Source organism: Melanotaenia boesemani, chromosome 1 (genome assembly GCF_017639745.1).
Source record: "Melanotaenia boesemani isolate fMelBoe1 chromosome 1, fMelBoe1.pri, whole genome shotgun sequence".
Classification (NCBI taxonomy): domain Eukaryota; kingdom Metazoa; phylum Chordata; class Actinopteri; order Atheriniformes; family Melanotaeniidae; genus Melanotaenia; species Melanotaenia boesemani.
Genome location: NC_055682.1, coordinates 13,843,764 through 13,858,861, shown reverse-complemented (window position 1 = coordinate 13,858,861; position 15,098 = coordinate 13,843,764). Strand labels below are relative to the sequence as shown.

The 15,098-nt window shown below is 37.1% G+C and overlaps 2 protein-coding genes and 1 long non-coding RNA gene across 9 annotated transcripts in view; 2 read left to right on the top strand and 1 right to left on the bottom strand.

Moving 5' to 3' along the window:
- cdkl5 (cyclin-dependent kinase-like 5) overlaps window positions 1-6,861 on the top strand; it is a 55,105-nt gene extending 48,244 nt beyond the window's left edge. For all 6 annotated transcript variants that reach the window (XM_041982060.1, XM_041982078.1, XM_041982075.1 and 3 more), the window contains 2 exons: window positions 1,973-2,227; window positions 3,538-6,861. In XM_041982060.1, coding sequence (XP_041837994.1) covers window positions 1,973-2,227; window positions 3,538-3,939 — 657 coding nt within the window. In that variant the 3' untranslated portion in view covers window positions 3,940-6,861. The remainder of the gene's footprint in view (window positions 1-1,972; window positions 2,228-3,537) is intronic.
- A 361-nt stretch (window positions 6,862-7,222) lies between these two features.
- Window positions 7,223-14,095, bottom strand: rs1a (retinoschisin 1a). Of its 2 annotated transcripts, none has more exons than XM_041982862.1 (6): window positions 14,011-14,095; window positions 11,759-11,784; window positions 11,353-11,476; window positions 9,094-9,235; window positions 8,105-8,300; window positions 7,223-7,892 (listed from the first exon to the last, which is right to left on the bottom strand). In XM_041982862.1, coding segments are annotated over exons 1-6 (642 nt in total). In that variant the 5' UTR covers window positions 14,012-14,095; the 3' UTR covers window positions 7,223-7,739. The 2 variants fall into 2 exon arrangements, with proteins under 2 accessions (XP_041838796.1, XP_041838789.1); XM_041982855.1 differs by lacking the exon at window positions 14,011-14,095 and adding an exon at window positions 12,143-12,304.
- Window positions 13,733-14,333, top strand: LOC121638299. Its single transcript, XR_006010007.1, has 2 exons — window positions 13,733-13,956; window positions 14,062-14,333. It is a non-coding gene; the product is annotated as an uncharacterized LOC121638299 (long non-coding RNA).
- The last annotated feature ends 765 nt before the right edge of the window (window positions 14,334-15,098 follow it).

Here is a 15,098-nt window from a genome sequence, read left to right as displayed (position 1 = left end):
GTATTTTTCAATTGTTGTTGGTGGGGTTTTTTTCAATATGCAGAATATAATGTGATTTTTCCTCTAATTTTTGCCTTCCCAGTTTCCCATGACAATGACAGTGAGGTGTTTAGAGAGTTGTTTGCTTCCAGAAAGAATGCACACTCTCGCCTTACCATTGTATTAAATTTAAGGTCTCCCAGTAGTGAGGTATTGAATCGCCATCTTGTCAGGATGTTAGTGTGTGTTTAAGTATCTAAAGACAGAGAGACAGGAGCATGTTCACAATCGGATGGATTGTATTGTCTTCCGTCTTGGCTATGAGTGAATTACTGATCATTAATAGGTCATTTCATGAGAAAAATTAATATTGCCTTAAGGAGGGGTTTCTCTTTCCCCAAATGTCGCAAAGACCATCGTCCATGTACTATTTTATGACAGTAGTGAAGTGACAATTTCTTAATTCAATTCAATTCTCGGCCTGTCGAGCTCATGTCGCGGTGTCCCTGCTTAAGACACCAAACCCCAAATTGCTCCTTATGGGTCGTGGTTAACGCCTTGCATGGCAGCTTCCACCATCAGTGTGTGAATGTGTGTGTGAATGGGTGAATGTGATGTATGGGTAGAAGCACTATTTAAGTACAAACCATTTGACCATTTACCATTTACTGAGCGCTAATGAGAGTTGTAGAGAAAAATGAAGAGCAAAAAGGATGTAGAGGGGAAAAAAACTAACTTTAAAAATTGAAAAGAAGAAATAAATTATATAAGAGAAAGAAAAAAATGTTTACATTTAAAACTGCTTATTTTGTTTGCCAAATGGATATATGACAACTCTTGTCAGCTAACAGACTTTTTCCTATTAAATTTGATAGTTTCCTAAAATTGCTTTAAAAAATGTGAATGGATTTAAGTCAAGACTCAAGAAAGGCAAATTAAAAAACTTGATATTATATTGATTTATCCTTTACAGACCCGTTTTTAACATGTATTTATGATTATTGTCCTGTAGTTGGGACACCCAGTCCACTTTGTCAAACAACTGAGTCTTTGCCTCATGTGACCATTAAACATTCCTCTAAGAGGTTGGTCTTGATCCATGTAGTTGGCTAAAATCTTAAGCCTAGTTTGAAAGTGTTGGCTTCTTTTTTTCCTATCTTTTCATGCTGATGTAAAACTTACTTGACAACAGAAAGTGAAAGTGAGTGGTGTTTCAGCAAGTTCCAGTTCTGACTCATGTGTGGTGACAATTTTGGTCTTCTTCCAAGCTTTGAAAAAGTAGCAGTAACACCTCCACTTGCTTAGATAATCTCCAGTATTACATATTGGTAATTAATAAGATGATGATGTTGGAAACTGCTGTTCAAATAGGGCTCCATGAGACTGTATTGTGTTAGAAAGTCCATGTGAGAGCTCTCAAACAAACTCATTCTTTGCTGGCAGAAAAAAGCTGGCACCAACAGGAAGTTAATACCAAAGCAAGTTAAATGACATCTTTGAATTCTTACCGCCACTTTATTAATCATCGGAGAACTGTATTTATATATTTGACAATGCATGTTTCATTTTTTAGTTTGTGTAGTTTTTTTCAAGATTTTTGTTTTATAATTTGGTGCTCCAGAAGAAGAATGACAGTATCATAAAAAGCCCAATTTTACCACAACATTTATGTCCATGATTAGGGTATATAAACTTCTATTTTGTTTTCTAGTTTTAGTCTCACTTAAGTGAAAGTTTACTGCTTTTCTGTGTTATGGAATGTACACCAGCATCTTGGAAAAACTGCCACATTTTTCATGTCCAGTAGAAAGTCATCACCAATCAGCATCACCACTTCTTTGTGTTTTGTCTGCTGCTGCAGAGGTGCATGTAGAACATCTCCAGGGTTTGAGATGTTATGAAAATTGCTATAGATACTTTTACAATAAAGTCAGCGAATATTTTGGATATTTAATCATATTCCAGTTTTGATTATTTTTTCTTGATTTGTCAGGTCGCTGGAAATGGACAAGAGCACCTGTCCCTTCAGAGGAGCTCCAAGTCGTCCTCTCACCACAGCAGCCGCCGGAAAAACCGTGAGCGATCCCGAGACAGAGACCGAGACCGGGAACAGAGCCGAGACAGAGAACGAGACAGGGAGAGAGAGAGAGAGCGGGAGAGAGAAAGAGAGAGAGAGAGGGAAAGAGGAAGGGAGAGAGAGAGAGTAAGTGAGTGGCCACCAGACAAGCAAGTGGACTCTCACTCTCAGGTATGTTTTCATTCTAGTCTAAAATCAAAGTCATGAGAGCAGCCTTTAATCTGCCCCCCCCCCCCCCCCCCCCCTTTTTTTTTTCTTCTTCTTTTTTTTGTAAGTTGTGATGCTGTGCAAAGAAAATCATTTAAAACACAAAAAAATATATTTAATGCCGAAATGACTGAAGAATGATGCTTTTTTTTTTTTTATCTATTATCATTTTATGCAATTAAATCCCAGCAACTAACAAAGATCATCTGGAGAAGGATTCGCCATATCATCACCTTACTTATGCCACGTAATGAATTAACTGAGAAGGCAAACACACAATTTAAAAATGTATTTCCTTAACCATAAATTGCAAATAATATAATGATTTTATCATCTACACCCTTTAATGGTATTGAAAGTTGGAAAGAATTTTGCAGAAAAAACTAATAAGGAGCATCAGCAATGCTCATAAATGCCTCTGCCAACAATATAAACAAAGCCTGCCTTGTTGTCTAATGAATCAAGCATCAACTTAAACATCTGTGGCTTCACTAATGCTGGATGATATGCAGGTTTCAGAGCAACAAATGAAGTCATCAAGTTAAATTCATGACACATTCTCTATATATGATATAGGCATGGCTAGGTAGTAAATGAGTCTAGCTTGTCTGCTGTTTAGATCCATCACCCACTGAAAACATTAAACCTTCATAAATCAAAAATACAACAAAGGAGTCCTGTTGAGTCAAACATGAACTACTCAGCAGCTAAAATCCCAAAGCAAACAGGAATATAACAACATTTATCAAATCAAGCAGTTAGTCTCATTGATTCCTAAACGCATACAGAATATTCTTAAAATAGGAGTTAATATAACACATTAAAATATAATATTTCATTATATGGTTGATATGATTTACAAGTCAAGGCAATTGTTTTTATTTGCATTCATGCAGCATCCCTGTATTATCAAAATTACATGTTTAATCACATTTTGTCATGGACATATAAATCAAATCTAAATGGAGTCATACCGTTGTATAAAAGTTGATTGAAGATTAAGACATAAAGTGGCTGAATTAAAAAAAAAGGGTATGGGATTTTAAGGCTGCTCCATGCCCATCACAGAGTCTCAGCTGGAAATCAAAGAAGAATTTGTCCTCATTTATACGCAAAAATGCTAAAACAGTCTTACATTTACTTCATGTTTATTTTTATGAAATATTATGTCATTTGTATTGGACTAAAATACCATTTGATATTTTTATTGGATCTTTGGAAAAAACAATCAATCAAAATGTGCTGAACACTGGTATCCCTGTCCCTCCTCCCAGAGCCAACCTCTCAAGTCACTCCGTAGGCTCCTTCATCTCTCCCCTTCTTCAAATCAAGGACAGCCCCCTCCCCCTCCTCCAGACCTGCGCTTCCAAGGCCCCCTTCCCAACCCACCTCAGCCCTCCTCCAAACCAGGCTACCCTGAGGGTCGAGGGCATACTGAGAGCAGGGGGCATTCTGGAGTGAGCAGCTCCAGCCAGGCTAAAAACCGTAAGGCCAGCTACCCCCTCCCAGGACAGATCGAGTCCAGCTGGCACGTTTCTGCTTTACAGCGAGCGGAGGGTGCTCAGTTCACCCCTGAACAACTGGGTATCAAACCAGGCCAGAACGGACCCACCTTTACCCGAGCATCTCGCACCAGGATGCCAAACCTCAACGACCTGAAGGAGACAGCCTTGTAACTCCTGGGAACCGAACCACCTCCAATATGGCTCCGTCCTAGAAGCATCTGCCGAACACAGACATCGTCATACTGTAGTGAAACTTCTCGGGAGAGCCCACTTCACTGGATCAAATCCTCATCAGAAATATAGTTATTGGTTGATTCTCATGTCTGAAAGTTACACAGACAAAACGATGATAGGCCAAACATCAGTTACAGGTAATAAAGACAGAGAATGACTCGCACCTTCTCTGGTTACCAGTACTGCATCAGCTGTGCTTTATCATCTCTCTACTTACATCAGAATAAGCTGATCTTTATAGTCAGAAAGACACTGCCTATGTGGCCTGTTTGCTGCCATCTTCTGCTCACAGGACACTACTGCAACACTTCAGATGCCGCTGTCACACCAACGGCCAATAAACTCACATTTTTCAAGCTCTGATATTTGATAACAACAAAAAAAGAGAAAGATTTATATAAACATTATTTATTAAATATTTATTTGTTTTAACTTAAAGGATATAAGCTATAAATGACACAGTATGTAGGCTATATGGGAATATTATAAAGGTAATTTAGGATTAAATGTGTAATTGCAAGAGCTTTAGTTTCGACACAGAGAAATGCATAGATATTTATGTGTTGATAATACAATATGTCACAAGGAATATGTAATAATGGTGAATGTCTTTTTTGTTCAAGTTGATGTTATTAACAATTTTGTTAAATGATTTTTTTAACCCTTTTTTCTGTTTGTTTCATCAAACTATAATAAGAAACACAGATGAAGACGTAAACTTTCTGATATTACATCTAGTACAAATCTGCCCATCACCTTCATGACATCAGTTTTGAAGTTTTGTGACAAGTTGGGCTATTTTTGTGACAACAGGGCTCGGTAGCAGATCAGCCAGAGTGAGACTGTTAGGCTCTGTGCTTTTACATACAGTAACTGTTAGCACACCTTGTGTCCCATTTCCAGTGTCACCATTTTGGAACAAGCCCCGTTATCAGTTGCTCAGTTCTTTTATCAGTGACAGCAGCTTCCCAGCTCCATGCTGCCGTGTTGGGTTTGTCTACAGCCTTAACTGCAAGGAACGGGCATCTCTGCCCATGTGAGAGATTAGCCTCCAAAAGTGAGTTTTAACAAACATGTAATAGAACTTTTAGAGTGTTTTGAGATTTAAAAAATAAAGGCATACCTCACCTACAACCTTTAAGAGCTTAAAGGATAAGTCTGGTTTTATTTTGCATTTCAAGAAAATTTCTGATTTTATTCTTTTTCTAAAATAAGCGTGAGTGAGTGTTTATTTATCTTTTTTTATGTATATTGTAATCATTTAAATCTTCATCTTTGAAGGCTGAATTGTTTACGTAAAAATACATCAGATCTTTAAATTAAAGTGCAAGTATGTCAAATTAAGGTAGATGTTTTGGCAAAATTGCAACATAATGTCAATAACTGTATTTCCCTAAGTGTAAAATCACAGGAAATGTTGTGACCCAAGCCTGAAACATTACTGATACTGTAGACATCTAAAACCAGGTGCCTATATCACTCACTGCTTCTTTGTGTTTTTTAGTTTAATTAATTTAGTTTTACAAATGAGCTGCAATAATCCCAGACTTGTCCTTTAATGTGTGTTTACATCTTTCTGTGTGCATTTTTAAAGCTCTGGTCATTCGGTTTTTTGTAAAACTCCTTTTGTAAATCAGAATTATTCTTTTCCTGTGCGTTATTTTCAACATCAGCAGTCATATCAGGGATGATTTTTATTCAGCTTAAGTGTTTACGAAGTCATAATTTCTTGTCCTATGACATATGGATGATTAAAAAAAAATAACTTGTGTGGGACAAAACACTGTCTGTGGCCTAAGCAAAGAAGATGCAAGTGCTTGTTTTTCCAACCTCAACTTAATCCTTCATTCCTTTCTCCTGAAAAGCATAAAACATTTTTCTATCACTGAGAATAAGAACGAAGAAAGGAATAATTGCAAACATTTGTGGACTAGATGTAGAAATTGGCTTAGTTTTGAGGCAGATCCAACTGACTTCATGGTTGACTGAAAGCAATAACTGAGAAAGAGAGAGAGATGTCACCTTATTAAAACCTGAAGGTAACAGAGTCAAAAATACAGTAGCAGGGAAGGATTTTCTACAGAGTATTGTGATTAAACCAAGTGTCCACATAATATCAAGGCATCTTGCATTATATTTCTCTTCAGCAGTTCCCTGAACACGTGAAAACTGTCCCATGTTGTGCATTATAGACAAGCCTGATTGCTAATGATTGTACAATGACTGCTGATGTGGGTTTCTTTATATCATCAGTGAACAGAGTGATGACAAAGCTTGCCTTGCCAGTGACCTGAAGCCTTACATTAGCTCATTGACTCAACACAGATAGAAATGGAGGCTTCAACCACCCAGCAAGTCACATACTAAGAGACGAGAAAATGAAGATTTTTGTCCACAAATACGAATGTGTTTCCTGAAACATCCGTTGTTTTTTCATTGAGCTGTTCCCAACTTCTGACAGGGTGTAAATACAAATAAGAGTGTATCTATACTGACCATTCTACTTTACATATGATAGGGTCTCATAATAAATGCCAACTGTACATTTTTGAACGGCTCAGATGTTTGTTTTGTCGCACAAACTGATGCAATAACAACAACAAAGACCCATACATTTAGCATGATTTTAATCAGGGAACTTGTTCAAAGATACAGTAAAGAACACAGCTTTTAAAGTATATAAAACTTTGCAATGGATTCCCAAAGTGTCATGAATTTGAACTGTATGTTACAGACAAAAGGATCTGGAGATTACCACAACAACAAACCACAACACAGAATATCCCTTTTCTCAAACTTCATTCGTCACTGAAGCTTGATACATTTCAAAAAGTACCTCCGGTAAAAAAAGAAAAACAATTAGTGATAAATAAATATCAGTAAATTATACTTAGGTCTTACCAAACACAACCAGGGTCACAGTTGCATGTTTAAGTTAGAAAAAAAGACAGTAAAGCTATGATTACTCAAGCCTTTAGGGATTGTTTTCATTGCAGATTAGTACATGTTTATGACATTTGAACCACTGAGTATTCAGTCATTGTCTGAGAGAGTAAAGTTAGTGACTGAAAATAATCTGCAGTACTCCTGTTAATTGTAATAAACATTGTCTAGTGCAAAAGTTGAGCTCATTAACAGGTTTAACTAATTTTGAGAAAAAAAAGGAAAAAAGTAAACCAGTAATATCTGTCATTAGGTTGAATTCATTTGTGTTTTGGAGTTTTTACCAAAAATGTGGAATATTACTTAACTTACGTTTTAGGGTAAACAAGGTGAAGGGACAATTACTGAGAACTATAGATGTCACATAACACTCACATATCAGGCGAAGCAGAAATATTTTTACATCAATATACACCACAAAACAACAACACAAATGTTTTGGAAGAGGTTGTCTCAGACCTGTAGCCACATCCTCCATAGCAACGCTGCCTCTCCTCAACTGCAAATTATTGCTTTGAATATGCCCTTTCACTGCAAATGGAGCAATTTATTGAGAACTCTTAAAATGAAAGCCTCCACGGAGAACTGGTTAGCCCAGAAAATGCAGAGTAGAGTGAATGAAAGCTTGTGTACATTAAACAAACCTGTTGTTATGAATTCATGTCAGTTATAAAAACTTTTTTTTCATACTGAAAAATTTAGGGTTTGCTTCCTATTTGGGAGCCAGATTTGTGAATATATGATCACACGCCACACACTTTTAAGATGAGGAGAGATGAGGCAGGAGGAGAGGTTCACATGCATTTGCTCATACAGATCAGCAACTCCATTCGCAGAGCGATACGTGTGTGCCATCCCAGAGGGAGGATGCGGATGTAGCGTGCCACGATGGGTGGCCGCAGGAGGTTTTGGACAGATGAGGAGCGGTCAGAGTTCCCATAAAACACCTGCGGGAGCACAAAAACAGGAGGTCAGGTTGTAGTTAGGAAAGATGGGAACTATTTTGTGGTTCAGGAACTTTATATGTTTTGGTTTTCACTATGGCATCACTATCAGCCCAATAACAAAATAAAAAATGCACATTCAGTTTAAATCAGCCAAAATGAGTTCTCTGCTATTATTTCATTCTGTCTTAATGTTTTGTCTGAAGTCAGCTGACCCTATTGTTCCCAGTTTGGTCTTTGTAATAGATCCAGTTGAGTTTTTCATCTGTGCGATATTGAACGCTGTACTTTGTGATCCACTCTTCAGCATCACAGCGCCCTTGTGTGAGGATGCCTGACACCACCATCACCTCCATCAGGTCAATCTGCAGCCACTGAGTGCTGTCCTGGAACTTGGACAGCCAGGCACACCTGTACAGGAAGCACAAGCACGGGCAATCGCACACAGTGTGCAACAAGACAGCACCTAAATGAAATTCTATCCTTTTGTTTTTTTATGATTTATTAAATTTTTTTTTTTATTATTATTAGTGATTTTCAAGAACTCTATTTTTTAAAATCATTCTAGATAAAAGTTTATTATTTATCTTCTAGTCGTTGCCTAAAGACAAAACAGAGAAATGTCCCAATAAACATAACACTGAGGAAAAGGTAACATTTTCTAAGACATGGGAGGAATATTAACTAAACTACAGCTGTTCGGTGTTTCTTGCTTGACTTAACCAGATCAGTCTCAACAAAAACTGTGAAACGTAAGTCTGTCTGCACAAACAATTCAGGAGGTGCTACACCATGTGATGGTAAACTAAACCAATTGGTAAAAAAGTTCATAGTCTGTGGCAACATACATTTTTCTAATCTAAATCGTGAATGTTTTTAACATCTAAACCTGGATGCGTGCATTAGTTCTAACCCTTACCAGCAATATATTGCTTGAATATCAAGGGCTTAATGCTTACCACTTACCCAACCTGCCTCCAGCATTTTTTTGTCCTCATTAAGGGAGACCATATTTTCTTTTTTCTGACACATAATACTTAGCAATATGTGATAAAAGCAATGATTTACTAGAGGAATCAAACAGCATGACAACCTTAGCATTTAGGACATGCAATGCACATTCATATGTAAGTCTGTAGATACTTTTGTTGCATCATCTGAAAACAAACAAACAAATAAAAACATTAAATTGTCATACGCCTACCCAAAACCTTGGCTGTTCAGCCTGGCCTTGCTTGGAAGCCATGAGGAGAACCAGCCAGTGTACTGGTCCTGGTTAGAGCAGGTGATCTGGTCTGGGTTCACAGATCCAGCCTCAAAGCCAAAAGGCTTGTGGTACGGACACTCTGCAAGTACAAAACAGAACTTAATTTAAATATGTTTTGTATGTTAATGTATTTGTTTTTCTCATAAAGAGGCTGCTTTGGATTAGAAAACCTCCATTCTGAGAGAGGAGAACGCAAACACATACAGCTAAGCAGTAAACCACATAGACGTGACCTGTGAATGATCATCACTAAGCCTCTCTGGATTCTTAACTCTATCCTTTCTGCTCTGTCCTCTCGCCTGCAGACTTCCATCCTCAGGCCCTCTGACTCCCAGGATCCCCACTGCGAGCAGTCCTAGTGTGACCCATATCCTACCCTAAAAGCCTGTAGTTTAATTCTCCACAGTGAGAGATCAGTGATTTCCATTAGGGCAGCAGGCAGACAGATGGCCATCTTCTGCTCTCCACTGCCTGTTTTGCTTTCATGTTTTGAGCTACCCCTTTCTTTTGGTGGCTTATGGCTATAAAAATGAGAGGGGAAGTTGGAAATAAGTCAAATAAAAATAATGATGGTGGAACAAGACTGTAGTGGATGTAGCTGGCTGCTCTTTTGTTTACTACTGTCTTAAGTCTATCTAGCAAAGGGTCACATCCTGTCTAATCCCAGTGTTACGCTCACAGCTGAAGCATCTGTGTGAGTCAGTGAGATAAGTGCTTACATAACAGCCATGCAAATGCATCCGGAGCCTTCTCTTGTGTATTTCCTCACCAAGGTAAACAATTTCAGATGGCTACATTAATAGAAAACCAATAGGTGAGACACACATTGGGCTGCAGCAACAAGTGTAATGCAGTACAGGAGGTGTTTTTCTCACTGATCCTTCACCACCACCTGGTCCGTGTAGTGGTAATCACTAGTTTCTGTAATAATGTGATCGACAGAGTCTATTAGGAGCCCCATAATCTTTGCATCATGTACTGAGATAATGACGATTTGCAGAATTTCTTTTTCCTCTCCATCACTGGTTGCCATGCAATTTGTGACTCGGCTGATACACTTATTCACTGTTACATCAAATCTTCTTTTCCTCCTCAAATCTGACATTATTCAGATTTGATCCTTTGATCAGATCTTTTGAGGCAGCAGTTTGTTAGTTTGCATGCTTAATTGCAAGTTTTAAGAAACAATGATTTCATGGAGTTCATGGAGATTTCAAGCTAAGCTTTCATGCAAATCCACACATGTAAGATTCCCATTAGCTGATTAATGCAATGTGATATGATGAAAAGCTCTTTGCTAATTACTAATGGATGTTGACGATGATGGTGATGAGGTTTGGTTTACATGGTAACAATTCTAAGTTTCTGTTTCAAAAGTCAAGAATGAAAAATTAATTTTCAAACAAGAGTTGTGGTTTAAATCCAAATCTTTGTGAAGGTCTAGGATTAATATTGTGAAACAGGATCTGAGGGTTTTGGATTTGTGTACATTTAAAAAATTCTTGCCACATCCTAAAGAAGCTAAACAATTCTCTTGTTTAAATAAAGATCCAGAAAACAACCAAGATAGTAGAGAATTCTGCAACCTTGGCTGAGTCAGATTCTGTGTCTTTTAATGGTTCAATCCATATCACTTCAGAGGATGTCCACTAGAGCATGTCCACCCTGTGGAGTCAAATCTGGGGTCTAATACATGCATGCATGCACATGATCATATAGGGATTGTTATCAAGTATACACATTAATACACTCCACCCATCTGCACCGCAGATCTTAAATGAAATGGTGGATTTTTAAGAATTAAAGGTTTCAATCATTTTCAAGCAAAATACCTCCAAAACTGGATGTTTTAGACTGTCTGTAAAGATTTGCATTGCTATATTTCATGTTTGAAATTCTACATTGGGTTTTTATATGTTTAGCAGATAAACTATATTCAATAGGTGCAGACTTTCTTGGGTTTTATAGTCTCCAGTAGGTCAAACAAGAAGGCATACATAATTTTATGTCTTTTTTGTCTTTGTCCACTTTCAGTCAGCTTGCAGATTTGTATGTATATTGTCTAAATCTTTAAATAAACACTCTGGACTAATTATGAATAAAGTGTAAGCAGAAGATGTTTATGAAGTATATTATTATGTTATATTACATGTGGCATATTAATAGAGAGAAGGTTATATGTAATGAGGCTCTTACCAGGCATACAATCCACTCCTTTCACCATGGAGCCAGACCCAATAGTAGAAAATGCTGTTGGGGATTCACCTTTATCACAATCACATTTGCAAGAATCGCTGGTCCAGGTTTCAGACACTTTAGCCTCATACGGACAAAGAAAAACAGCATTTTTCATATGCAATCCAAAATATTATCATCAGATATGTTTCAGTGTAATTTTAAAAGTATAGTTGGTTAAGAAAATTTAAAACTCATATTCTTATTTTGTTCTGTTTAGCTGTTCAGCTTTCATTTTAAAGGACATTTCGTTTTTGTGGAAAATTATTTCCAGTGGCATTTCTTAACACAAGGTTAAATGTCTTTGGAAAAAAATCTATCTAATCTCATCTATGGTATTTGTTGTGTTCCTGGCATTTCTTCATACCTCTTGCGCATGAATGCTGGTGAACACTGTCCAGCCAGATGGACAGGAAGAAAAAAATCCATCCAACGAGGCACAGAAGGAAGGAGGAAAAAAGAGGCTGTTAAGACACAAAAGTCAGCCATTCTGGCAATACAGTCTGTGCATCAATCTGTCTGTTTAACCACATTAAGAAAAGGAAAACAAACACAATTCAGACACACAGAATTAATGTTACTGATAGAAATCTCAGTAAGAATCTAGTTCATCCTTTCAGATGTGGGCTTTGGAATGTTTTCTCAGATTGAACATTTATAAAGATTCCTGACCTTACCCTTTTAAATCTGCAATTTGCATTTACAACTCAACAGATGAGTAAAGACCAGGTTGTAAGGACTGAAATCATACCGTCAGCTCCAAGAAGAAGCAGAGCCAGCAGGAAATGCTGCATGCTTAGAGCCATCTTCCAACTCGCTCCAAACCAGACGGGACTGACTGAGGAGTGAGCAACCCAGCCAGCAATGATAGAGAGGCTGGATTACAATAATCCACAGGACACTAATGGCTTTACCTAATGCCATCCTTATCTGACAAAGCCCCTCCTACAGCTGCTCATCCATTACCATCACCACCGTCAACGACATCAAAATCACTGGAAATCACCACACAGTCACTGGAGTCATGTCAGAAATTCTTCAGGAGAAACAAACACCAGCAGGTTCAAGTGACAGATTTGAGATGATTGTGTGTGTTTGTGTGTGTGGCTATGTATGCATGTGTGTGTATGAGCTAGCAAGACTGAGGGGGGCTGGAGGCTGGTGGTACTTATGTTGAGTCTTGTAATCCATATGACGAGGCAGAAGGTTTGCTTTTGGATAAAAATAAGGCTCTCACAGGCTGTGGCAGCTGCAATCCCATTTGCATGAACAGTTTATTTTGAATGTAAAATTAAAGGAAGAAATACAAAAAAGTTGCAATACTTAAACATTTTATATTTTAGGCAACAAAAAATAAATAAAAATGTAAATTAGTCTATAAAAATCAGTTTATCTGACAAATTCTTTTTTCACAGATATACCAGGATCTGTGAACTGAACAAAGAGATGCCAAAGACAAAAAAATTATTTTGATATACATTATCTTGTTTACATTGGACCCAGCTTTGGTGATGTTTCCTTCAGTTATATGTTTCAGACACAGAACTGTGGGAGACAACCTCATAGAAACCCAGACATTGACAGGGAGAATGTGCAAACCTCACAGAGAAAAACTCCAGCTAAGATTTAGACAGGAAACCTGCTTATATTAAGGCAACAGTTCTAAATATACAGCCCCCTCAAGAGAATTGGCCTTTATTTTATCCTTCACCAAAAGAGCCAACACAACAATCTGAAAATATGATTGCAGAGCAGGAAAACTCTTTAAGCGAAAGTACATAAACAATGTTAGTGTTGAATTCAAACCAATAGTTTAATGGTTCCACTGGCTAATATATTATATTTGAGATAATTAGATTATTCAAACTGGAGCATCAGTGTGTAAGCATGTGTTTTCTACACATGAAGATTAATAATCATCATGACATCTTTAATGGGAAATATAAGAAGAACAAAGTCCTTATGTAACATCTGGACCAAAGACATGCTAATAACTTTAAAAAGAATTAAGAATTAAGAAGACTGTTAATTTTTTATAAAGAGAAAATATAACTTCATCAAGTTAAATGTTTTTAAATTTTAAAACTGAGGATTTTCAGCATTATTGTTTTCATATAAACCTCTGAGTTGTCTTTTAAAAATATCAAAAACCACAATAAGCACTGATCACAAGCAGCTAAATGTCAACCACTCTGTTTAAACTTAACAAGTTCAGCTTGACTTTTCCACTTTAGGTAGTCCCTTAACCCCCACTGAGGGCTTTAAAGCAAAGAGGGTGAAAGTAATTAAGCCTAATTAAGCAAAGATGTTTTCAATTTGCATTCATTAAAACTTCCTTTTGTCTACTCACACTCTCTTGTGTCCTGTGTGTCTTAGTACTGGTCCAATAAGAACATTAGAAAAATAAATGGCTGGTATGTTCCATTAGTTTCTTTGTGAAATGTGTTTCTAAACACCTCAGGAAAGAAAATGAAGACATCTATTCCAGCAGCACGCAGATTTCCTCCACTGACTAAAAAGAGGCTTCGAGGGTATTCTAATGTTATCTACAGAGCTCATAAAGAGGTTTAATACTTGATTTTTAAAAATCTGGCAATGACAGGATGTTGTAACATTGACTTTGATTTTTATTAATTTTTACTTTTTCTTCCCCAATCTTATGTCCTACAGGTTAGTCCAGCTGGGATGAGGAGTTCAGACTTCCTGGTGAGTCGGGGGCTCAGCTTTCCCAGGCCAGTTCTTCTTAAACTGGTGAGCTCAGAAGCATCTCGACTGTCAAAGACCAACAGACTAAAAATCATCACACTGCATGAGATCAATGCTGCAGTCACACTTGTACAGAAAAGAATTTGTTCAAGAGCTGCTGCATAAAGACTCACAAGTCAAGAGACTTGAGCTAAACATGTTTTTATTGTATAATAAAAGTTTATTTTTAAAATTTTTAATTAATTGCCTTTTGTTTTTATTAAGCCAAAGTAATTCACGTTGACAAGGAGTTGGTCAGTGAAGGATTCCTAGATTTCAAATGGTGCAGGAGGGCAACTGTTTGGATGGTCCATGCTCTTGTTTCTAATTTGGTGCTGGCATTACCAACTTTTAGCTTAAATACTTCAGGATGATGCACCTGGCTATAGTCCTCTGAGAACAATTGGATAAAGACAAGTTTTTATGCTTTAATCTATATTCAAAAGCTGCATGTTCAGTATTACATCTCAGGAAGAAGGGCACTTTTGAGTTATTGGGTGCTTTCTTGTCTACTTGTCACAACTGTAACATAACTTTTTGCTAAATGGGGTTTTTCTTGCGATTAAACTGGCAATGTCAGTTTCAACTTGGCTTTACTTTTATTTTTTATTTTTTTATTCCTTTAATGCTTTGTCATATTTGGCTGCATTGAATGTCATTTTACAGGCTTGTCCAGAAGTTGGAATCAAGTTGCTGAGGAGATTCATTTAATTTTATTCAAGCCAAGCAGGGAAATGTCTCAAATCTGCAGGACAGTGGTCCTCAAAGTCTGGACTACAGTAGAATTTTATCTTATACTGTTTTTAAGTTGAGTCTAAAAGGAGAAACATTTTGATTTGTGTAAATAGCTTTTCTTTATATGATATGATTCACACAGATTCAGATCTGCTACAATAATATCACAAATTAACAAATCAGGAATTGCACATCTGTACTGAATCAACTATAATTTAATAATCGGT